The 26324-nt window shown below is 37.2% G+C and overlaps 1 protein-coding gene across 2 annotated transcripts in view; it reads right to left on the bottom strand.

The window, feature by feature from the left end:
* IKKbeta (I-kappaB kinase beta) overlaps positions 1-26324 on the bottom strand; it is a 198696-nt gene that overhangs the window by 123791 nt on the left and 48581 nt on the right. For both annotated transcript variants that reach the window (XR_010858472.2, XM_067135101.2), the window contains exons 6-7: positions 18644-18751; positions 3244-3370 (exon numbers count right to left, since the gene is read on the bottom strand). Coding sequence is in view for 1 of the 2 variants with exons in the window: in XM_067135101.2 (XP_066991202.2) it covers positions 3244-3370; positions 18644-18751 (235 nt within the window). In the remaining variant the exon portion in view is untranslated. The remainder of the gene's footprint in view (positions 1-3243; positions 3371-18643; positions 18752-26324) is intronic.

The following is a 26324-nucleotide window of genomic DNA, read 5'->3' as shown; positions in this document are numbered from 1 at the left end:
AGATATACTACTTCACAGGTGCCTATTTTTCTGGTACTGGAAGCACACACTGCATTCGGCGTATGAAAACTCTACTAAATATTCTTAAACGAGGGACAGAAAAGGGGTATAAATGATTACTGAGAAATCCGAAAATAATATTCTTAGAATTCAAGCTGTAAAGGCAGTCCTTATGTATCCTTTTGAACACTTCATACACTTAGATTAACAAATCAACAAAAAATCATAATTTGTGGTGTGTGATTCGTAAAAGCGTAATTATGATGGGTAATTTGTAATTATTACGATTGAGTCGTAATAGCTGGCATCTCTGCTAACAACAGCACACAGGTGTGCAAAGTTTGGTAGTAATATTACTGCTGCCGGGTGCGTAGTGTTAGGGATCAAACCAGCTTTGGGTTGAACGCTATACATACACAACAGTACAGGAATTGCCTTGTTGTAGTGCTTTCAATCACTTCCATCTTTAGCAACTGGTTACCAGGAATGGCACGTTTATTGTTTTGTATTTTTACCAACTTTCCAACTAGAATGAACAGATACAATTCAAATCATATGGATCTAATGAACTTTATTGGATAAAACATCTTTTCCAACCACATTATTATTTAGCGTATGGTAGTAAGTTACACATATATCTAAAATATAATACATATGTACACAAACAAGAATCTTGGGGCATCGTATCAAAGCTGAATGTCCAGATCCTTGATCCACTGTTGAACTTCAGATGTTGATTCCAGAAAGTCACTCCAACTACCTGGATACCACCGCAACTTGCAGTCACTCTCAATATGTAGAACTGTTTGTCCTGGATCACCACAGTCACATTCTGGCACTGAAGTATAATTCCACCTGTAAAGGGAGTCCTTGCATCTTCCATGTTTCGCCATCACTTGATTCAGTGTTGTCCACATCTTACGTGGTAGATGATGTCCGCTGGGAATATGTTCACCAGAAAAAAATGTTGTGCAGAGAAATGTCTGTGGTGGCTGTCCAGCGATCTCTCCATTCCTTCAAAGGGTCCAAGTTGGTAGCAACACTTATGGGTCTATCACGTCACGGTGGAAAAGATCTCCCAGTAATGACGACATCTAAAGAAAAGAGCTCTTCTCAGAGTTATCCTACAAGAAACATTGGACCTTGCATACGTATCTTCCAACCACATGTTAGTAACCGACACAAAACATCAACCATTTCTGCTGAGTCAACAGTTGAGAATGCCCACAGAGAAAGTGGTTGGAAGTGTTCCAACAAGATAATTCACATAATGTTGTAGGACAGAAGTGCAGATGACATAATTCTGTAAAAGAAATTCCACTGATTTTACTATCTCATTTATTAGTTAATACTGTGATTTAAGTAACATGTTCATAAGAACATGAGAAGATATATTGGTTTTTAAATCTCAAACAGCCCAAGCTGCAATTATGTCCTCATTCATGAAGATTCAGTCAGTACTAAAAACATCACAATATAATCAGTGACGGGGAACATTTGAGTGCCGCTTTACCCAGTGTACAGAGGTGATTCAGATGTGAGCACTAATATAATGCAGCGGTCTCTCTAAAAATTCACTGTTTCAACAGTTAAGCTCAGATTATTTTCAAATGTTTCCAGTAGAGATTCAAAAGAATGTAGTTCACATTCATCAATTTATATTTACCTTATAATGAAATAATGGAGAAGAGACCTTCCACATTTTGTACGGAACGAAAGTGACAAACTTATATTTGCCAGAGTTGTTTTACAATGCAATGACTAGGGTAATCGTTGCCTCGGGAACTTTGAGCGGAAGAACGGGAACAATAGTTCAAAGATTCATTTAGCACAAATCCCAGGTTAATGGAACTATTAGTTCATGAGAAAGAGGGCGTATACTTTGGCATGTTTTGTCATCCATTACTTGGCCGCGCGCACTATGCCCTCCCATTCCCTACGTTATGCGTCCACTCTCGCTTTGCTCAGTTCAGTGTGGTGTAGTGCTGTTATCATCTAATTTATTAGAATTTAGTTATGTCTCTTTCATTCAAACTGCACTTTGCAACGCTTCTGCGCCATGTAATATTGTATTTCCAAGCGACAGAGAGTCCATTAATTGCGAGTCGTAAGAGGTTTGAAGGCGTTGAAAGAATTATAGGAATTCTCATCAGATTATGTCAATATTCATCTCAGTGAAAAGATGGTGATTTATACTATCAGTCTGCATAAGGAAACATCCTGTAATGAAACATACATCCGCTAGAATGCAGCAGAAATTTAAGCCTATATGCTCTCAAGCAAAAAGAGGTCAGACTAAATCACTTTAAAAAGAAGAAACTAAACACTGATTTGGGCTGATTCATACACACCTCACCTTCAAAGATATACCATTTATATCTTAACAACTTTAAAACTTTACAAGCTAGAACAAAATGAAGTTAGGCCCACAGCAGTCTATACCACGCATGGAGGTCTGCAGTATGTGAATTAAAGGAGGTCTATATGACGTATGGAAGTCGGCGCAAAGGGTTTAATTACAATAGAATAATCATGCATTCTTGATCAAGAGAGTTTTTGGTGACGCTAGGATTGGGAAGATAGTGGCCACGAAGTACAGCCCCGACATTTGCCCGGTATGAAAATGGGGTAACTACTGAAAACCATCTTCAGGGCTAACAGTGGGATTCGTCACACCACCCACTCAATCTCCGAAATGCAAGCTCGAGTTATATGGCTATACTGCAAGGCCAACTCCTTTGGTCAATTACCATGAAGGAAAATTAGGATAATAAGAATTTCAAGTGCATACAAAACAGAATTATGGTGACTTGAATTAAAAATTCAGCTCCATCAAGGAAGCAAGAAAAATTAGTAAACAAATGACAATATCATCATTTATGAATGAAAACCCTGTACCTGCATTTTTGCCAGCAAATAACTAGCAAATGCAAAATAAAAACCTTAAAGGAACAAAATTAATCTTTTGCACTAATCGATATGATTATAATCAAATTTAATTCATAACTTGTATTTGGCACCTTTTTCTTCTTCCCATTTTCAACCATATAGGGACAGTTTCTTCGCTCTCCTCTGAAATCAAGTTTTTGTTATATATGAGGTCTCCATTCTTAAGCAACGATATGCAAGAATTTATGAAGTAACTCCAACAGGTACTCGCATGGAATAAAGAAATATGAAATAATACATAGCTATGTAAAAACTATATAGGAAATACCATTAGAAAATTATATCAAACTGTACCTTCTTGCTGAGGATTCCTTCCACAAGGTCAAATACAATAACTTTAGAATCTTTGTTCTTCCCTCGTTTCTTTGGGTCCCATTCCAGAAGTAGTTTCAGCCATTCTTCCATATGGTACTTCAATGAACTATACGAAAAATAAAGCCCACAAGTATGTTTGAGAAAAGGAAAGCAGATATCTTTTTTCAGCATGAAATAGTTATAGGTTGGAAAATATTCATTATAGTGATAGAACTTATGGTATATACAAATACAGTATAACGGAGAACTAAAGCATTTATTTTCAACAAATGTAATAATAATAATAATAATAATAATAATAATAATAATAATAATAATAATGTTATTTGCTTTACGTCCCACTAACTACTATTTAAGGTCTTCGGAGACGCCAAAGTGCCGGAATTTAGTCCTGCAGGAGTTCTTTTACGTGGCAGTAAATCTACCGACATGGGGCTGTCATATTTGAGCACCTTCAAATACCACCGGACTGAGCCAGGATCGAACCTGCCAAGTTGGGGTTAGAAGGCCAGCGCCTTAACCGTCTGAGCCACTCAGCCCGGCTTCAACAAATGTAGTAGTTGGTCTTCTTTTGTGCTTGAACTTCTAGACCCTCACCAAAATAGATACAACATTCGGAGAAAGCAAATTAGAAACTGACACGCAGAGAAGAATTTTAAACCAATTTCAAAGCAATATGTTAAAACAGAGCAAAAGGCTAATGCTGTCAATGGTAACAGTTTTAGCATGTGCATTGTGTAATTTCAAATTGTATTATACACTGTTATTCAGCTTATATGTCTACCTCAAATAACTTGTGAACCGTTAAAGATATTGACATCCTTCTTTCTCTTTCAGTAATAGTACCAAGGGGTTCATAAACTTACAGTACCGTTTTAGGGTGTCAATATCTGCTGAGATAACTGTATCAACTTTGTTCTTCAAATGGAACTACACAGTTTTCTATACCTAAAGATATTACAAAGTCATTGCTGTGATTAATTTGAAAACAGGACAAGGACTTCTCTAGATAATGGAATATATTCAAATATGTTTCAGTTGACTGCCGTGAGCCATCCTGTTCAACTGGATCACGCAAACCATGAGGCAAAAAAGATACGCTACACATGAAACATAAGCTGTTGACACACAGAGTCCTTTACCTTCTTCTGACAGCTAGGTATTCGTTCTACTGTGCTCATAAATACACCAAGATAAATTCACTCATCCTGGGCAAAAAACCGGATAAGTCAATTTTTCGAGTTTTAAATTTCTGCTCTCTAACCTTTGACACCAACAAGATAAATCATTTTGTCATAATACTGAAGAAGTCAAATTTTACTTGCAGATTATTCAAGACTACAAAACAGTCCCCAGTAAGAACCAGGTAAGTTGAGTTACCTTGTTAATATTCTGAATATTGTTAATAAAAGTGGTTTCAACCAGATAAGTCAGTTTGTCTGAAGTGTAATACATTTTCTGCTGTTATTGTGGTCGTAAAACATTATTATCTTGTACATGAATTATTGGCAGTGAATTTACACAGTCGCCTTTGTTAAAGAGAACTATTAAATCTTATCAGCTAATAATAAACAAATGTGACTTACACGCTTTGGTTTTAACTGGTGCACATAAGAAAATAATGCCTGATCAGTACAGGACAAGTCAGTTTCATTCACGATCCAAAACAGAGACTTTATTTTTTTATTAAACAAAAACTATTATTTAAAAGGCCATTTCGTATAATGCAGAATCGTTTGACAATATCTGGTGAATCAGTGATGTTATATTGTTTAAAAACAAAAACAAAAATTGCTTCCCCTGAGAACTTGAATTTTTTGACATATCTTAATATTCCCTGGGTTGAGTGAATTGTCAGAGGAAGGTGAAGAAACTCAGTATCTCAACAGCTCATGTTTCATATGTAGTGCATGTTTTGGTTACACAGTTTGGGATTCAATCCAACAGAGAGGCTCATGGCAGCCAATTGAAGATTGTTTGAATACATTCCATTTTCTGGCAAAATACTTCTCCGGTTTTCAAAATAATCACAGCACTAAATTTGTAAAGTCAAAAGTTTAAGGCTAGGTGTAGAGAACCTTACAGTTTAATTTAAAAGAACAAGGTTAGTACCGTTATCTCAGCAGATACTGATGCATTGGAAGTTTGATTATAAGCTCACTGGTACAGTTACTGAAAATGAAAGCAAAATGTCAATATGTTTAACAGTTTACAAGTTACCTGTGGTGGACATGTTAGCTGAATAACCCTGTATATTATAACAAAAATCCCAAAGGGGAAATTGTGCATAATTGGGGGATAATTATATGAATACACAAATTGAAAGAAAATGTACTGTACAGTAATTTGGGCAACTGCAGGATCTTATAAGCAGCAATGATTTAAATGCAAAGTTTGCTTGCATTTCATTGTCAATTTCTGATTACTGCTTATGAGAAATATACAAATAATGGGAGACTAGACTGATTGCATGAATTAAATAAACAACAGTTAACTAAGTGCTTTGTAATCGGTATTCTTTGTCCTCTCTTCTCTTCTCCTGTATTTCTGTCCTTTGTTTTGCGATATATGTCTTCATTCATCTATTTAATATATCCTGACAGTTATTTAAGTCAATGCTATTGCAACTTACTACCCTTTTTACTTAAAACAATAAACAGCACCACCACAACCACTTGTTACAAATTGCTACCAACCTAAACTTCAAGAATTTTGAGCTAGTGTCAAATGGCTTCACTATTTTAAGGAAAGGTTTTCTATTGCATCTAGGAAGATTTTTTTTTTTTGCCATGGGCTTTACGTCGCACCGACACAGATAGGTCTTATGGCAACGATGGGATAGGAAAGGCCTAGGAGTTGGAAGGAAGCGGCCGTGGCCTTAATTAAGGTACAGCCCCAGCATGTGCCTGGTTGGAAAATGGGAAACCACGGAAAACCATTTTCAGGGCTGCCGATAGTGGGATTCGAACCTACTATCTCCCGGATGCAAGCTCACAGCCGCGCGCCTCTACGCGCACGGCCAACTCGCCCGGTCATCTAGGAAGATAATGGTACTGAAAACAAAGTCGTCTCTATCGAACGATAAAATAATTCAAGGTACGTGAATATCACTTGCGACAAAAATTAAACTTATGCTTCCTTATTATTATTTAACACAGACCAAAGGAATTTTGAACTAAAGATCCACAGAATGCAAATTATTGAAAATGAAGGTGAAAAACAAGTGCCAGTTCACGCAATAAATTTAAGTGCAACCACCCATTCACACACCGTTCAGCCATGAATAAATTTGGATGGCAAATTACCAGATAAACTTTTCATTATTCTTAAAGAGTCAGCAGTCAATTTTCCAAAGACATTAGAGGTAGGCAGCAGTAAATTCGTTAATGATTTTGGTAATACAGTTGAACCTGCTTTATACGTAACTCTATTTTGCATAATTCGTACTTCTACGTAATGTCCTTTAGGTCCCAGAAAAATGTAATTTAAAGGCATGTTATTTAAACCTTATTTATACGTAATCCTTTTATACGTAATTCGCTGTTATACATATTAAGTATCAGTGAAATATATCTGAGTTTTGCGTAATTGTAATGAGCACTGCTTTTTTAAAAGAAACTACTGTATTTACGAAGGCGGAAGTAGAGCGGTCTCGTTTCGGTGTTGAAACAGAACACAAAGAATTTCGCCGAATGACATGATTGACACTTACTTATTGGCGGCTTAACAAAGGCCAACCGATCGAGTCCTCTTCGCTCTCTATCACGCTCCTCCTCTATCTTCGTCGTTTTTGACAATCACAATGCCGCCAAAGATTAAGTTACATTACAAGGAAAGTGAGCGGTTTCGGTGCGGAAACAAAAGAAAATACAGTAAATTTGTTTGAATATGAGAATTTCTTTTGTGGGAACAACAGAGAAGTAAAACGTCCACGGTGCTGGTACGTGGTGTTTACGGTTGAACAGTAGTTTTGTCACTCAGTTGCTTTTGATTAGCCATGGAGAACAGAAAAAGGAAAAGTTATACCCTAGATGAAAAAGTAAAATGTATACGAGAAGTGGACGCTAATCCACACAAAACAAAAAGTGAAATTGCTTCAGACTTAGGGATTGCTTATACAACGCTATGTATAGTCATCAATAAAAGAAACGCTATTTTGGATGAGTTCTTAAAACTGGGTTCAAAATCAGCAAAGCGCAGTCGTCAGCAAGAAGGAAGGTATGTAGATTTGGAGAAAGCACTTTTCACATGGTTGCAGCAAAAGCGGGCTGCAGCTCTACTAATTAGTGGCGACATGCTGAAGACAAAGGCGATACATTTAGCTAAAAAGATGAGTATCACTGCTGATTTCAAGGCTTCATCAGGATAGTTGCAAGGATTTAAAGATCGTCATGGAATCACAGGGAGAACAATTTGCGGTGACTCAAAAGCTGTGGACGACACTGCGGTGCAACACTGGAAAGAAGAGGTTCTGCCGGGTATCGTAAGCGATTATCAGCCTCCAAACATCTACAATTGTGATGAGACCGGCCTATTCTACAATCTCCTTCCCAGTAAAACATTAGCGGAAAGAGGTGACTCATGCCATGGAGAGAAGAAAAGTAAAATTCGTGTAACAGTACTTCTCGCCACCAATGCAGATGGATCTGATAAACTTCCTCCACTTGTGATAGGAAAATCGAAGAATCCAAGGTGTTTTAAGGGTGCAAAAACAAAACCTACGGAATATGAATCCAACAGAAATTCTTGGATGACTATGCTTCTAATGGAACAGTGGTTGAAAAAACTGGACATTAAAATGAAAAAGAAACAGAAGAAGATCCTTCTTCTTATGGATCGATGTGCAGCACATCCACCTCAAATTGTTCTGGAGAATGTCCGAGTGGAATTTTTCCCTCCTAACTGTACCAGTGTTCTACAACCGCTTGATCTGGGCATCATTGCAAATTCCAAAGTGCATAATAGAAAAATGCTGGTTCAACATTTGATAACACTGAGTGATGCAGGAAATGAACCTCTCTCCATTAATTAGCAGGTGTCATCCTCCACAATCAGCAACTGTTTCCGCAAAGCTGGTGTCTTACTAGAAGAGGCTGCTTCCAATGATGATTATGGGGACGAAGTTTTGTCTGGCTATGAGCTAACGCTACCGGAGGGTGTAGAATTCAATACTTTTGTGCATTTCGATGATAATCTGGCTGTATGTGGAGAACTACCGGATAAAGGCATTATTGCTGATGTATGTCAACAACGCGGTGGTGATCGACCAGCTACAAGCGATAGAGACAGTGATGGAAATGGAGATAACGACTTGAATCTTGAAACACCACAAATGAGTGAAGTGTTAAATGCAATCGATGTGTGTAGGTGTTACATCAGTGCGAAAAGTTGTAGTGAAAATGCTTTGAATTCCTTACTAAGTTTGCAAAAGGAGGTTTATACTCTTAATGCAAGAAAAGTGAAACAAGCCAAACTATCTGATTTCTTTAAGGCTGGACCAAGTTCAAAATAATATTTTCTGTCTTAATGTATTTATTATTTGCAAGGATTTACCCATGCAGGTCTATTCCATTGGTTTTTCAGTAAATGTATTTATTATTTGCAAGGATTTACACATGTAGGTCTATTCCATTGGTTTTTCAGTAAATATGTGGTGTATTCTGTAAGTCTGATTTCTAAGTAATTCTCAGTTACAAGTAGATGTTTCTCTTCCCTTTGATATACGTATAAGTCAGGTTCAACTGTATGTACGCAGTAGCTCGCAACAGTGGTAAAATTGCAAGTGAAATGTGGTGTTCCTCTTCTTGCCAATTCAAGGAGTGGCTATAGAAATAGTGATTCTTTGTTAAAAGAAACAGCACCACTGGGTTGTACAACAAACACTGCAATAATTCTGCCAAAAATGACAACCAAAATTCAACATTTTGATATATTTTTCTTTCATTCTTAAAAAAATTACTTTCATATAATTTCTGATTCTGTTTTGTATGATGACAAATTGAAATGCACTTAACACAACAGAATGATCATTACAAAATTAGACAGCTATATTTACCATCAGTTCAAGTCTTCGAGATAATGTAAATCTAGTGAAGTGTGCTCTCTGCTAGTCAAGCAATTCCATCAATTCACCTGATTGATTTGAACACCTGTTTCATGGGCATTTGGTGTGGAAGGAATACGTTACTGTGAACAAAACAACTGTGACAAAACTGTTTTCATTTGTTGTGCACAGTGTAAACAAAGATTCTGTTTTGATCATTTTCTAAATTTGCAAAATAATGTGCTATTTATAGTGCATGAAAAATTCAGTCTCGTATAGTACTTTCTTGATTTATTCATACCTAATGTATGAACGTAGATTTGTCTTACTACAAAATTACATTCTGTTATTTATGTCTTCTTCGCCGTCGTCATTGTCGTCCGCGGGTGTGAACTGTGTTGCACATGTGCCTTATTTTACGGCCGGATGCCCTTCCTGATGCCAATCCCACGTAGAGGGATGTAATCACTACTGTGTGTTTCTCATGGTGGTTGGTAGTGTACTATGTAATCTGAATAAGAAGAGGAAAGTGTTGGGACAAACACAAACACTCAGTCCCTGAGCTAGACTAAACAATCAGACGTGATTAAAGTCCCTGACCCGGCGGGGGATCGAACCCGGGACCTTCTGAACCGAAGGCCTCAACGCTGACCATTCAGCCTAGGAGTCGGACTCTTTTATATATGTACTATGAATGTAAATGTGTATATACATATTATGAACAATTTTTTTCTTGTTACTAATTTTCCAAATGATTAAGTGCTTATATCTTATGAGTTTACTATTGTTTTCATATGAAACTCAGCATCGATAATGTGATTATGTTAAATATTCACATATTTGATTCTTCCAAGTCAAGACATTACTCCACTTCCCTCTGAAACTGTTCACCATTATCTGCTGAGAATTTGCATACAACTTTGTAATTTAATGTACTTCTTGTCCATCAGTTCTCAACTCAATACCTGGATTTGATTGGTTATAGGACCCTTGTAGTCAGATAAAATATGTAACAATACGAGTATCAGCAAATCTCAGAGTTTTGATTTCATCCTCTGTGACTCCATTTCCAAATTCCTCTTTGATGTTTTTATAAAACAGGCAATGAAAGAAATCTAAAGGACACACACGCATGCTCTCTCTCTCTATCTCTAGTGAAATAACAGATTAAGAGAAAGGTTAGTTTAAAGAAATAACAGTGAACAAGAAAGACTGAAGAATTTGAGATGAGAAACAGTGAGAAAAATAGAAACTGTTTAAAGAAACTACATGGAATCATAAAAGCAACTTGGCGAACAAAATAGAATTTACTTACTTTTATTTTACATCGCAAATGGGAAATGTTCCGGTGGCAATGGTCACTTACAGTAGTGTAATAATAAAGTTAACATAATTACCCAACAACAACAAACAAATAAACAAACAAGAGTACAACAAGCAATTCCATGGAAAGGAAATATTACAAGAAATAGTACTAGTTTAACATTCTAAATCCAGCATCATCATATATAACCGAGCCCAATAGCTCCAAGTCGCTTAAGTGCGGCCAGTATCCAGTATTCGGGAGATAGTGGGTTTGAACCCCACTGTCAGCAGCCCTGAAGATGGTTTACCGTGGTTTCCCATTTTCACACCAGGCAAATGTTGGGGTTGTACTTTAATTAAGGCCACGGCCGCTTCCTTCCCATTCCTAGCCCTTTCCTGTCCCATTGTCGCCATAAGACCTATCTGTGTCTGTGCGACGTAAAGCCAATAGCATCATATACAAATTCACACCCAACTTAAGTATTTCCAGTGCTTAACACTACGGCCTACAATACTAAAGATTGAGCTTACTACTAGCTTAACATTATAAGTGATAATAAAATGAAGTTAAACCATAATTACCCTACAACAACAACAACAACAGCAACAACAACAACAACAACAACAACAACAACAACAACAACAACAACAAGCAATTCCTTGTAAAGAAAATATGACAAGAAATATTATTAGTCTAACTTTCTAAATCCAGCATCATTATACACAAATTCGCACACAATTTAACTATTTCCAGTACTGAACACTATGGCTTAATTACTATAGGTTGAACTTACTACTAGCTTAACACTACAAGTGATAATGGAAGTTAAAAACATAACTACTCAATAATTACAACAACACGAGTACAAAAAGCAATTCCATGGAAAAAAATATTGCAAGAAATACTACTAGTTTAACATTCTAAATCCAGTATCATTACAGTATATACAGTTTCAAACACAACTTAATTATTTCCAGGACTTAACACTATGGCTTACAACACTACTGGTTGAGTTTTCTACCAGCTTAACATTACAAGTGATAATAAAGTTAAAAACATTGGTAATTACCCAACAATAACAATAACAACAATAACTAGAATAACATGAGTACAACAAGCAATTCCCTGGAAAGAGAATAACACAAGAAAAACTACTAGTTTCACAATCTAAACCAAGCAGAAAATCATAAATTCAGTGTCTCTAATTTACAACTTTTACTTTTCACTTTACACTAGCACTTATGGTCTTCTTAAATGACTTGATACCAGAAAGGAACCTATCAAAGACTGCTGCAGGTAATTTATTCCAATCCCTTATGGACCTGTTTACGAAGGAAAACTTGCCCACGTCCGTATGCTGGTTGCTGGCCCTAATTTTATGCTTATGATCATCCCGATAAGTACAAGGGAGGTTCCAACCTATTCCTAATACTATTCCAGGTAGCCCTCCCCATATAGCTCTTATAAAGACCACACAGGCGAGCTTAGTTCTTCTAGATTCAAGACTTTCCCAATTAATGGTATTCCTTCTATCTCCGGTTACGAAATGCATCGCTCTTCCTTGAACTTTTTCAAGGGAATTTATTAAACCCACCCTGTACGGATCCCAGCACGCAGATCCATACTCTAGAATCGGTCTTACCAAGCATTTATAAGCTTTACTTTTGGCAACAGAATTAGCTTTCTTGAGATTCCGCATAATAAAATGTAACGATCTCCAGGATTTCTTAACTACATTTTCCACTTGTTCTGACCAGTTGTAAGTCTTTTCTAATAGCATACCTGCCAACTTTACAAAACCAAAAATCAGGAGATTTTGATATGAAAATCAGGAAAAATCAGGAGAAATCAGGAGATACAATTGATCAAAACTGCTTATTCTACATGTCTTGCACAATACAGTACTACAATATATTTATAATACTTATTGTCTCAAAGCCCAATTGTAACTATACGGGGCTACAAGGCTAAAAATTACACATCTCTATTCCCTCACAGAAAATATGTGAGTGAGATGATCGGTCCCTGATAAGCCTGTTGAAAATAGTATGAACGCATGTGTGAATCAGTCATGCAGTTAGATGCCATTAGGCTACTTAGCAAATGCATAGATTAATATATTGCACCAAGTGCCCGTGCTATTATGCGAAGCGCAATGCTATTTGGATCAAATAACTAGCTGATGTACCCGTGCTTCACTACGGAATTCTCAGAAAGACTGTCCTTATAGTTTTCTCAACTAAAGTCAACATAGGTCATTACAATGACGCCAGTATGAATGTTGCGATAAAAAGCAATGTTGTCATATGAAATATTCGATAAAATGAAAACAGCACATTTTCTCACTTTTAGCGAAATGTACTACGGTGTCAATCTAACAGTTCAAAAGTTTCAGAGCTAGAATGACCAGGCTGCAGACAGCCACGAATATTCCTGTGTAATTATTCCGTTTAAGTGTGCACACTGCTCATTCCAATCACTGCCTCAGAGTAGGGATTGAATAGCTGGAATACTATGCTGATCCAGTGTGTTACGTACCAGTAGTATCAGAAAATTTATGAACCAGCGGAATGGCATGCTAAAGAAGAGAGAGATCTAACTCCCCACTCCCCAGCTACTTCCCGCCAATATTCAGGCAGGCTGTTATACTCAATACGCAGCAGTAATCCTATCTATCGGAGATAAATGGTATCAGAATACACAAAGCACATCACAACAAACAATGATCAATGTAATGTTATTGCTGATCAATTTTATGAGCTTCCTATATTGGAGGCCTTCACACTTAGTTTTCTTCCAAATCTGTGATTTAGAGCATCTAATGTCAAGTGAGTCCTCCTTTCTTTCATGACAACCTCTTGTGTTATTTAAGCAATTGTTCCTTCATGACTGTTTTTATCATTCTTATAATTATCTTCACAATTTAATCACCATCACCACCAATATTATTGTAGTCGTAGGTAAAACTTAATAACACATAAATAATCGGAAATTGTATTCTCTGTAACTTTTGTTATGTAGTACTTTTCAATATGACCAGTAAGTTAGGTAATTAAAAATTAAATTTTTGGCACCTTCCCCTAAACTACCATTTTGAACAGAGTGAATAAAATTATTTATAGCGTAGACTGTAATTCCTTATTCCGCGACTTTACATAAAATTCTGTTCACCCATTTTCACGTACCCCGGCGCTGATATGGACTTAGCAAAAAAATCCGAATCCATGAATATCTCTATCATCATAGCCGGTACGGTAAAAATGTATAAGACGTAAATGATAGGAAATTGTAAAATATATAACTTTAGTTATGTAGTATTTATCGATAGGGCCAATAATAACATAAATATTCGAGAATTAAATTTTAGGCCTTCCCCTAAACTACCATTTCACTCAGCGTGAATAAAATGATGACCGTGCATACGCACGTACGGACAGACAGACAGACAGACAGACAGACAGACAGAGACAGACAGACAGACAGACAGACAGACAGACAGAAATTACGGAAAATTAAAACGTGCATATCCCCTTGTTACTATGGATGGTCGCGACCGGTACGCAAATATCATTCTTTTTAAATTCTGAGCAATGTATGGACAAAACTCTTGTTTTATTTATATTGAGATAAATAAAAATTAGTCTGAATTGTCTCCAAATGGCTCGTAAAATCTCTAGAAAAGTCACTAGTAGTTATAGTAGTTATCATTGAAATTCTGTCGCTAAATTACTAAGAAACACTCAATATCTAACGACGAGTTTCTAGAATCGACCAAAGAGAATGGAATCGACTAGACTGAGGTGAACGGACACCAACATAGAACGCGACAACGAGAGATTGACAATTGATACACACGTCGCGATATAAAGGTTTCAATAAACATCGTAAATTTGCGAACATTTCTCGCATTCATAAATGCCGATGTTTCGTTTGAAAGCGGCCTATGAGTGAAGGACTTCCGGCCACTGGCGTAAAAAAGCTGAAACGGTGGGATTTGAAAATAAATGTTTGAAGTTCACCAAAAAATAAGCTAAAATCGGGAGAAATAATAGAATAATCGGGAGGCGGGAAAAACTGTCGAAAATCGGGAAAGTTGGCAGGTATGTAATAGTAATACCTAAGTACTTCCAATTATCAACTTCAACAACACTTTCCCCTCCAATTTTGTAATCCCTCTTTCCTGTCATTCCCTTTTCACTGAAACACAATTTCTTGCCTTTTCTGTTGTGGATTTTCATTTGATTTTCACACGCCCATTTTTCAATCGTATCTAAATCATGCTGAAGCAATAGTTCGTTCTCCTCTGTCTTTATCTCCTGGTATATGAAGCAATCATCAGCAAAGCGGCACACTTCCGATTTTACCGAATTAGGCATATCATTCATGAAAAGTATGAAAAGAATTGGCCCAATGGTCCAATAACACTACCCTGAGCCACACCAGACGTAACACTTATTGGAGAAGATAAAGTTTCTCCCACGCGCACCCTCTGAGTTCTTCCATTGAGGAGTTCTCTTATCCATTTCACAACTCTGATGTAAATGCCCATACGTGCTAACTTGTTAAGGAGGATGTCATGTGGCACAAGATCGAATGCCTTAGCAAAATCAATTACTATTGCATCAATCCTTGACCAACTGACGAGCTTATCCGATATATCTTGACATGCGGAACAGAGCTGACTTTTGCAGGAGAAGCCTTTCCTAAAACCATGCTGCCCCTTAAATATCGTTCCAGAAGATTCTCATTTTAACTTAAAATAATCTACTATTAATAATTAATAGTAAATTATTGCTCCAATTGTTTGCATACGATCGACATCAAACTTATCGGTCTGTGGTTATTCAAGTCACTCATCACCCCCTTTGTAAATGGGAACTACAATGGCCGATTTCCCATCTTCTGGAACCTTCGCATTGTTCAGCGATATATTAAAGATTCTTATTAAATATGGTAGGATCGCTTCACCCCCGAGCTTAAGTGCCTCTCCGAAAATTGAATCTGGCCCACAAGTTTTACTTCTTCTGAGTTTAGAAAGACCTTTATGCAATAATGAAACTTTAATTTGGAAATCATTATTAGTTTTCGGAAAATTGTCCCTGAATAACTGTGCCGCCAGATTAAAAACCTTCCCGTAGTGCTTATTTAATGCTTCAGCTTTATGTACACCTGTTGTCGCCAATAAATCCCCTCCTATACAAAGAGAAGGAAGCGACTTGTTCTCACCCTTCAATCTTCGCATATATTTAAAAAAGGGTTCTAGGAATTTGGATTTTCATTTAGGATATTGTCAAGATATTTCTCTTCAGCCACTTTCCTTTCTGCTAGCAAAAGCTTCACCAAACTTATATAGTCTGCTTAACAAGCATCGTTATTATTTCTTCTGTTGAACACTCCCCTAGTATTACGTTTAAGCTTCCCAATAGTCGTGGTGTAGTACGGCGGGTCTGAATTTTCCCTAATTATCCTTTTGGAAACAAATTTATTCAGTATTTAAAATGTTTTGAAGTTCTCCCAAATGTCATCCATCCCCTTGCCCTCCTTTAACCAATTAATATAGCACAACCTCAAACAGTTTTGAAAACCTACGGAGTCTTTCCTCGCATAGCACCAAATAGTCTTAGAAATTCCCACATGCTTCATATTACAAGTTTCCCAAGAGAGATCGAGTACCACTGCACTGTGGTCACTAATCCCCTGAATTACGTCACAAGATATAACTGTCATCTGGTCTGACTAGAAAACATCTAAGAGTGCTCGTTTACGTGTGTGTTCTTTGTAAAGACTTGGTAAAAGCCATTATTCCATATTAATAAGTTAACTGCTTCCTGCGATAGGCACCCCGTAGTTGACCCAGCCCAGTTTAATGATGGTAGATTTAGGTCCGCTGCAATTATAGTTCTTTTCCCGTAGCTTATATTTGCACATGTCAATTCTGAAAGACGAGTGATCATGTTTAAACCTGATTTCGGCGGACGGTAAGCTCCAATAATGACTATATTTTGTTTATTGGGTGCATTATTTACCTCCACCCCAATTATTTCACAGTCATCGAGAACACATTTTAACGTACTGCTTAGCTCTGACCTAACACAAATGAAAATTCCCCCTCCTTTTGATCCTCTTTCCCGTCTAAACGTTAGAAATTTTGACCTGAATATTTCTGAATGATATAATTATATTACTTTACAAAGGATCTTATTACCAATATTTCCCCAGTTTACCTGCAACAATCTAAGAAACTCGATCCGGTATCACTGCTTTTCACAATATCCTGTTGGTGGACCCACTGTCGTTGTGGCTCCATCGAATCTGCTCCCGCTGTGGATAGTCATTCACCTCCCCGTTCTGCGCCATCATCCGTTTGGGTGGAAAAGGACTCGGTAACCCTCAAAAAGAGTTCACCTAGTCTCGCCACTCCTCGCTGGTTCAGATGAAGTCCATCCCTGCTGAAGTCCCTGTCGTCGATCCAACTGTTGCCGTCTACAAAGAGTGATCCAGAACTATAGGCCACCCACTGAGGCTCTTTGTTCAATTGGCCAATCTTCTTTGATGGGGAGCCATCAATATTAATGGGGCTTATGGGAGAAAAAAAGTACAACTGGCTGAATTAGCAACAAGGGTGTTTCTGGATGTGTTAGGAGTTAATGATATTTGGGTAAGGGGAGGTAACAAGAAAGAGAGGAGAGATTATAAATTGTTCTTGACGAGTGTTAAAAAGAGAAGGGTTGAGTATGGTGTAGGACTGTTCATCAGGAGTACTATTGCATGCAAGGTAATTTCTGTTAGGAACATAAATGATACCAACATAAATGGTCCGTTATTGGACATAAATGAGCGAATGATGTGGGTATATTTGGCAGTTGGAGGAATTAGGACAAGAATTGTCTGTCTGTTCACTATGCGAGGGTGCAGATGAGGAGGAAGATGACCAGTTTTATGAAGCACAGAGGGACTTTGTAGTCAGGGTCAACAGTAAGGATAGGATAGTGCTCATTGGCGATTTCAATGTAGATTTGAAAACAAAACCGAAAGGTAAAAGAAGGTGATGGGTAAATGTGAGGAAGATATGGAAGCTAACAGGAATGGGAAGTGTTTACTGGACCTCTGTGCTAGCATGGGATTAGCAGTTACAAATATATTCTTCAAGCATAAGGTTACTACACACAGGAGGGTAGGAATATCAGATTCATAGTACCATAGTCTATATCATAACCGACTTTGAATTCAGGAGATCTAGCAGCATATGCAGGTATCCTGGGGATTTTTTGATGATACAGATAATTATCTGATCTGTAGTGAACTAAGTATCTCTTCGTCTAGGATAAAGTGAAATCTGTTTTTGCAGACAAATAAGGGTAGAAAATCTCATAGATGAGGAAATTAGACAGAAGTTTTACAATTTTGCTTTATGTTGCATTGACACAGATAGGTCTTATGGCAATGATGGGACAGAAAAGGGCTAAGAGTGGAAAGGAAGCAGCCATGGCCTTAACATGGCCCCAGTATTTGCCTAGTGTGAAAATGCGAAACCACGGAAAACCATCTTCAGGGCTGCCGATGGTGGGATTCGAACCTACTATCTCCCGGATGCAAGCTCACAGCCACACGCCTCTACGCGCACGGCCAACTCGCCCGGTGCATAAACGTTAAGATGAGTTTTGGGCTCAAAGGCTGGTTGGATCACCAACAGCTCCATCAACTGTTACTGATAGCCTAGGCGTCACTGAAGAGGCTACTAGGGAAATAAGGATTGAAGTAGTTTCGCACTGCTTTCCTCACCGAGCCAGATGATGGTATTACATACCAGTCGGCCAAGCCCGCTGAAACACACGCACCAACTGACCTTGCACACCATCTATCACAAGGATTGGCTGTATAAATGCATTACTGGTACTGCTCATACCTTGGTCACTTTTATATTTTCGAAAACAAAGATAAAACTGACGATGTCATTACAAGTAACAAATTAACTTTAAAAAAAGTAATTTTTTAACGATAATTTCAGCTATCTAACATAGATAACTTACCTTGTTATATGATTCTGAGGGAATAATTCTTTACAGAAGACTATGCTTCCATCTTCTGCTTGGTATGCACTGATATCATCTGACGACTTATTGCGGACATGTGTCATCCTAAAACACAATATTTATAGCTAAGAACAATCAATAATATTTGCAAAACTTCATTTTTTGATATCAGGAAAAGAATCATAATGTAAACCAGGGTGGAGGCACTAGTTGCAGCCATCGTAAGGAAATTTTACTACACTACATAAACTTAAATATAATTCATTTTTCTTTGTTTGATAAACTGAAATTTACCAAATGTTTCAGCAGCAATTTTTGTTTCCAAATATCAATGGTCATTTTGCCCCATATTACAAGGGACAGGCGAGTTGTGAACTATCTTCAAGTAATAAAAAGAGTTAGCATCATATGGAAACAAGCTCATAGACCTGAAAACTGTGTAAATATTCACAGAAATTATGACTGGGAAGGTGACCCAGCGGACCTTTCAATCTACAAAATGTGGAAAAAAATTTGTCAAAGACTCATAAATGGCAAGTGCAAATGATTACAATGTTTTGGAACAGAACCATGCCAATTTGTTCTCACCTTGTTCAAATGCATATTCTTGTGTAATAATGTGCAAAACTGCAGTAACATCAATCTTGGTTATCCCTCTGCCATTACTATCAATAGATCCCTGCGCGGATATACAAAACAATATCCACATCCGCACTTCCTTCATCTGTACCCACATATGGTTATCCACATCTGCAAAATGGTTATGCGCTGATATTGTAAATATTTAAATACAGTATATTAGACCCAAGGTATAGAAATGGACAGATCTGTTAACATAATACAACAAGCCCGATACCTGGCACCAGAACCCCTTCAGTCACAGGTTTACGAAGGATTTTCTCTTGCAACAAGTACTGACAAATTGACCTTTGTTCCTTCCTTCCATTAATTGCGAGCAGGAACCAGTTAGGCTCAGGTCAGATTTACGGCTTTATGGCCTCAAGGCTCTATATACAGTATATCACCCTTCTTCCATACCCATATCAAGGATCGCCTAACCACAAGGAAAAATAAGAGTATATCTGAGTGAAAATCAATAAACATTATTTAGAAATGATTCACATTACCATACAGTTTGTATCCGTTGAGACACTAACTTGGCGGATAACCATAACCGCGGATATCCGCATCCGTGCAGGGCTCTAACTATCAATGCACCATTTCTTGACAATTTTCTTCCATGCTGTCTTCAAAGAGTGAAAACCAGCAACATATAATGGCTGCAAAATGTGTGCTGAGCTTGGGCATAGTGCAACAAGTATGTTATTTTCCCTACAGAAACAGCTCAGATGAAATGTTAAGTGCAAATAGTGTCCATCCATAAATAAAATAACAAGCCAAAGAATTCCAGACTTTTCTAGAAATAAAATTAACACATTACCCATCTATCCAAAAAAAAGTTAACCTCCAGTCATTCTCTGTTTTACCAATACCCCAATTTGGTGGAGCTGCTTGAGCTACTGAAGTACGAATCCTATCATATTTAGAGTTAATGGTGGGACAAATCTTCCAACAGCACTTGCAACACACAAGGTGTCTTTTTCTCCTCTTTATCAAAGTTGTTTCATTGTGTACTTGACGTCCTCTAGGTCCACACTTTGGAGCCAGAAATAGACAGTTTTTAACTATGTTAAAAGATTTGCTGGGATTTAAAAAAAAAGAAACGAAAAGGAAAACACCACACAGGACTGCAGGTTGCCCATGAGCGTAAAAAACAGAAAGACCTGCACCAGGCCTCCCATATGCCACAATCAATCAATCAATCAATCACTCAATCAATCAATCTAACCAATCAATAAATCCATCCTATAGAGACTTCAAAACTTCAAACCATTTTTGTATCTTCTCTTCAGTCACAAAACTTCCAGCTCTGTTAATCTTTCTGCAATAGGATAATGTGTAGTTTCAAAAATCCCTAAAACCATATTTTCTCTGGATTGTTAACAAATGTGGACTCTAATTAAGCTTCATTTTAACCCATACCTGCCCAAATTATTTTTCTGTGGAATATTGCAATATATTTCATTAGTCCAATTATTTTTAACCTAAATGAATGGGTTCTGATGATTTTAAGTTTCATCAACATATTTTTTTAGCAGATTTTCCCTGCCGACATGTTGACAGTGAGCAAGGATGGGTAGGGTATACGAGATGTTCAATGAGGGTACAGTTCTTCACATTTTAAGCTCATATGAATGTAATACTGTATTTGAGAATTTAGTATTAGTCACACAAATGTTGAATTAGCACAATAAAAATTACAAAATACCAGATTTAAAACATACCTGACAAACAGTTTGGTCTCAATTCAAAATGCACACTGTGCCATTACAAAAAAATAGACTTTTAGACATGATAGTGTACAGGCTTTTGGGCTTATGCCATGTCAAGAAATTCTTTACGTTTCACAGAGAACTGTGCTCTGTGTCATCAGAAGAAATCTCGACTGTCCACAAGAAAGGCTTCTTAAACAAAAAAAGTTACCTCACCCTACTTTCTTGACATGGCACAAGCCCAAAAGCCTATACAGTATCATGTCTATAAGTACGGGCCGTGAAAGCATCAATGGCAAAAATAGACTTTATTTCATATTTTGGACTCCATCATTTACTGATGTTCAAATTAATGTCTCCAGGTATATTCACCCAAACCCCAAGGAGATAATTAAATGAGTTTAAACATGATAATAAGCTTTTGGTATTTTGCCGTATCAAGAAAACATCTTTTAAGTTTTGCAGAGAACTTTGCTCCACGTCTTCAGAAGAAAATCTCAACTGTTCACGAGGAAGACTTCTCCAAAATTATAGGCAAAGTTCTCCATGAAACGTAAAGAATTTCACCTTGTTTTCTTGACATAGCAAAAGCCCAAAAGCTTATCATCATGTCTACAATTATAGGCCATGAAAGCATCAATCTAAACATTAATTTATTTAATTAAGAATGACATCATTTGGAAGTGTAATTCAAGAATTTACACAATTGTTCTAACTATTACTGGTAAACATTTAAAGATTTAAAAGGGGCTCTATGAACTAATAACGGATTGCACACACTGCAGTGACTAGCATCTGTGCATGAAGTTCAAGGTTATAGTGAATATGAAGAGGACCGTGGAAATCACACTTCAGTGTTGAGTAACCTCTGAGACGGAATGGAAGCTGTCTCCCAAGGGCAAGGAAAGTGTGATTTTATCATCAAGAGACAAAGGAGGATTGTTGTTTTTGATCCAGGTTAATTCCTGAGATCATGTATCTGTTTCACAAACAACATTTGAGAACTATTAGGGAATTGGTAGTTTATTCCTTAGGTTGTAAGTAATCTGTAGGCGATTATCAGCAGAACGTCATGTTGCTTCAACTTCTGAAGTAAGAAATTTCAGAATTTATTTTCTGATGATACAGTTATGTACTGCAAAAAAATCAGGAACTGGAACATTGTAGGATGAATTTTCAAGGTACTCTTAGTAAATTTAATCATTTTAAGAAATTTCTGAAAGATATCGTGTAAGTATTGAAATCATTTTGAACTTAAAGGGCCTCTGGTGCCCATGAAATAATCTTTAAAGGATTGTTTGATGTTAACATATTACTACTTATAAGTGCCTTGAATTGTGAATAGCAGAGTAGTTACAATGTATCAGGAGTAATATCCTACATGTTTAAAGCACTTTAAAGAAACACTAATTATATTAATTATTTATATTAAAAAATGTCAGCCAAACATCAAGACTGGCAAAAATATCAAACTCAATTGTCTAGCATTTGCAGATGACCTTGCGCTACTTGCAAGTAGTGTGGAAGAGGCTAAACTCCAAATTGAAGAATTAGAACAAATAGCAACAAAAATTGGATTACAAATCTCCTTTGAAAAGACAGAAATTATGCCATCCTTCAAAGTGAAAACATCACTTATCACACTGACTAATAACAAACAAATTAAGGTTGTTAATAAATTTAAATATCTTGGAGATTATAAGTTGGAACTTTGAATTTATATGTGACCAGACACTTATTTAATTCTTAGTTAACTATCTTGAATTTAATCCTTTATTTATGATTATTTTGAATGTAATCACTTAGAATTTAGTTATTATCAATCGTTTCTAATCATGTCTAGGAGATTTTCCGTTTTATTTGAAGGTTTATTTTGAAAGGTAAACTGTTAATTGTAATTATCCCTAAGAGTAAAATACTGATGGAAGGTCCAATGTTTCTTGTTAAGGAGCTCTGAAAAGAGCCGTTTCCATTAGGTGTTCTTGGTGATAGCTAGGAAATCTTTAGATTGAGTGGCTCCTAGTTGATTTCAGCCACTATGCAGGCAGTTAACAGAGTTCAGATGGGACATGGAAGATGCAGGGTCTCACTCTATAAGTGGAACTGCTTAATGTCGCCAGAATGAAACTGTGCTGCCCCACGGCAAACCATCCCTGATATAATCCCCAGCTGCAAGCTACGTGCCTACTCGGGTAGCTAGGCTGATTTCTTGATTCCCTCAGAGGCAGCATTACATTGGATGGAAGAACTGGACATTCCGATTTGAAATGATGTTTTCTTTTTATTGTATTATATTAAACTGTGTACATGTACATTTTATGCTATACGCTAAATAAATAAAATCCCCAAGTCATTAAATTTTTCCTGTTTGAATCCAAGTTGTGTTCACCTTTTAGCAACATTACACAGTAAAGATTTATTACTTTTAATTCACTTTTTGCTGTACTGTTCAGCCCAGGTTATGAGTCTGCATTCTTCCACTCTTAGTACTGCTATGCTGGTGAGTATAGTAGGTAGCCCCTGCTCACTAATAATGACAACACTGTTTCTACACAATACGATAATGTTTGTTTGCATTACTTGTTATAAACAAAATACCAAATTTTCATTAAATATGGTCACTCTGCACAACTATGAATAGATCTTCAGAAGAGTTTTAGTCTGCAGCTACACTCCGTGTTTTTAAGACCAGTTTATTTTAACGTGAGTGAAATGTCTCGAACTAAAGAACATGGGAATCAACATCACATTTTTGCACTGCTTCCTGGCCATTTTATTACACTGCTCATACTGCACTTACTTGTTCCTTGTTTCATGGTAGTGCGGTACCCCATCAAAATGCACTTCTGGCAACATGCATGAGGATACTTTCATTAAGGATGCAGAACAGCACAAGATCAAATATATGACCTAAGTACGCATGTGAAGCCGAGCAGGTCTAATTCTCATCTTTGATCTTCAGCGTTAAGCGGTAAAGTTGCCTTGCACTGTTCCTGAAGATCTTCAGAAGGAATGCAATTAGAGGCCAGTACCATTTCTAGTTTTTGATGCTGATGTGGTAACAAGACACATTTTGATCCAATCAATCGATGCCCCATGTGCATATCACACATGCTGGCTGAATTACTACTATGTACTTCTTTTCAGCATTACTCCATGTTCTGGCATGTCCTGCAGGCACTACACCAAACACAGTTGAGACTGCTGAAACACCATTATTAACCATGTTTCTATTTTTTACAGAAATGAATCTCAGGAAGTGAAGCATTTTCCACTCAATTTTGATGTACGGGACCTGTTTCTTCATGGCCTTTCTCCTGCAGCTTTATCCAAAACCAAAAGGATGTAAATTGAAGAACAAGGTGAATATATATATAAGGGACGATCAAAAAGTTTCCATTCGGCGGCTGTACAGTACGTCCAGAATCGGGATGCCAATCAGGCAAAATCGCCATGAGCACTGAGGTACTCGTCCCAGCAACACACCAGGTTGAAGATTCCCATGTGGTAAAACACCGTGTCCTGCTGCATGTAGTTCTGAAATTAATTCCATAACAACTGAGCCACCTACTCCTAATTCTGGCATTGCGTTTCAAGTAAGGTTCTCCTTGAACTACATACCAGAGACAAAGTCAACAGAGCCCAGACTTTATACCCAAAATGTACTAGTTTGCTATGAATGTGTTACTTGACTCCATGTCTCCTCCAAAATAGGGGACACCGAGTTGTCCACAGAAAGATATGCATCACCAGAATAATACTGTAGCCAGCATTCATTTAGTATAGTCCAAACGGGACAATTATTTTTGAAATGGTCAATGCAGTTTAGTTACGCATTCTCACAAAAATATAACTTATGTTTATTCAGTCTATTAAGAAATTTCTATAATAAAATAAACAATGTTTTTTTCACTTCGTACATGTTTTGAGAAACCATAATTCTCTTCTTCAGGAAAAATAATATCTTTCAAAATCCAATGACTTGATTAGAAATCTAATGCCACTTTAGTAACTTTGAAAAAATTTAGTCAAACTTTTGCTGCTGGAAGTAATAGGTTTTTTTTTTTTTTTAAGATAAGCACAGAAAACTTTATCGAAGTTACTAAAGTGGCAATAACGGACTCCTACATTTATATATAAGGGGCAATCAAGAAGTTTCCACCATTCGGCGGCTGTACAGTCCTGAATAGGGATGCCAATCAGGTAAAAATCACCGTGAGCATTGAGGCACTCATCCCAGCAATACACAAGGTTGAAGATCCCCGTGTGGTAAAACACTATGTCCTGCTGCGTGAAGTAGTCCGCAACCACCTGCTGCATATACTCATCCGACAGGAAGCATTGACACTTCAAGGTCTTTATGAGGGGACCGAAGGCATGATAATCACATGGGGGGAGATCAGGACTGCATGGCGGGTGCTCGAGTTGCTTGACGTTTTTACTTAAAAGGTATGGTCAAATGTTCCACCTTTACAATACTAATTTTTTTTAAATAACATTCAAAAAATAACGGAACAGTTTCATCAATCTTCTAGATATCATCAGCTGGAAAATTTAAAGATTAAGAACAAAGGACAAGGGCAAAAGTACAATTAAAATAATTTGGACTGCCGAATGTGTCAGTTGAAATGTTGAAGAATATGCTCGAATGTTCTAAGCACAACACTTGAATACTGTTAAAAGTGAAAATTAAAATATTGAACACATGAGATGGTTCAATAAAATTGGTAATAAAGTCCTTCACATAATGATGCTGTGTTGACATACTGTACAGTTTGCCGTGGCGTCAGTAGAAACTTGGTGATACGGAAATGAAATTCATTTTATGCAATTGCTTGTTGTTGTTGTCGTCGTCATCGTCCGTAATGGAGGAAGCTGGTCTCCAAGATAGACTGGCGTCTTGTGTCAAAACGCAACCAGCATGGAATTTGGTGCACTATTCCACAATGGTGATTTTTGACAAACATGCTGCTCCATACACAGTCTTCATGCTCAAATGGATGTCCACCAGTGTTTGTCCTTCAGCAGCCAACAACAGAATAACAGCATGTTGGTCCTGTTTGGATGCATTCGGTAATAACGTCGCCGTAGTTCACGAGGCTGCATTCAACGCACCTGAACATGACACGACTGCCGCACTAATCCCTTTACGTACATGTCCCTGCTTATACACCTGCATCGGAGTTGCGCCTGCATATTCACTGCAACAATGCTCACAATGGAAACTTTTTGATCACGCCTTATTATTTGCCTCTTTTCTTTATAATATTATCAAATCAGCATCATTGATAAGTTTATGCAATATAAACAATATTGTACATTATACACATGGTTAAAAGTAATTT

Source organism: Anabrus simplex, chromosome 1 (genome assembly GCF_040414725.1).
Source record: "Anabrus simplex isolate iqAnaSimp1 chromosome 1, ASM4041472v1, whole genome shotgun sequence".
NCBI classification, from domain to species: domain Eukaryota; kingdom Metazoa; phylum Arthropoda; class Insecta; order Orthoptera; family Tettigoniidae; genus Anabrus; species Anabrus simplex.
The sequence above is the reverse complement of the archived record's forward strand: the minus strand, read 5'-3'. Positions and strand labels throughout refer to the sequence as shown.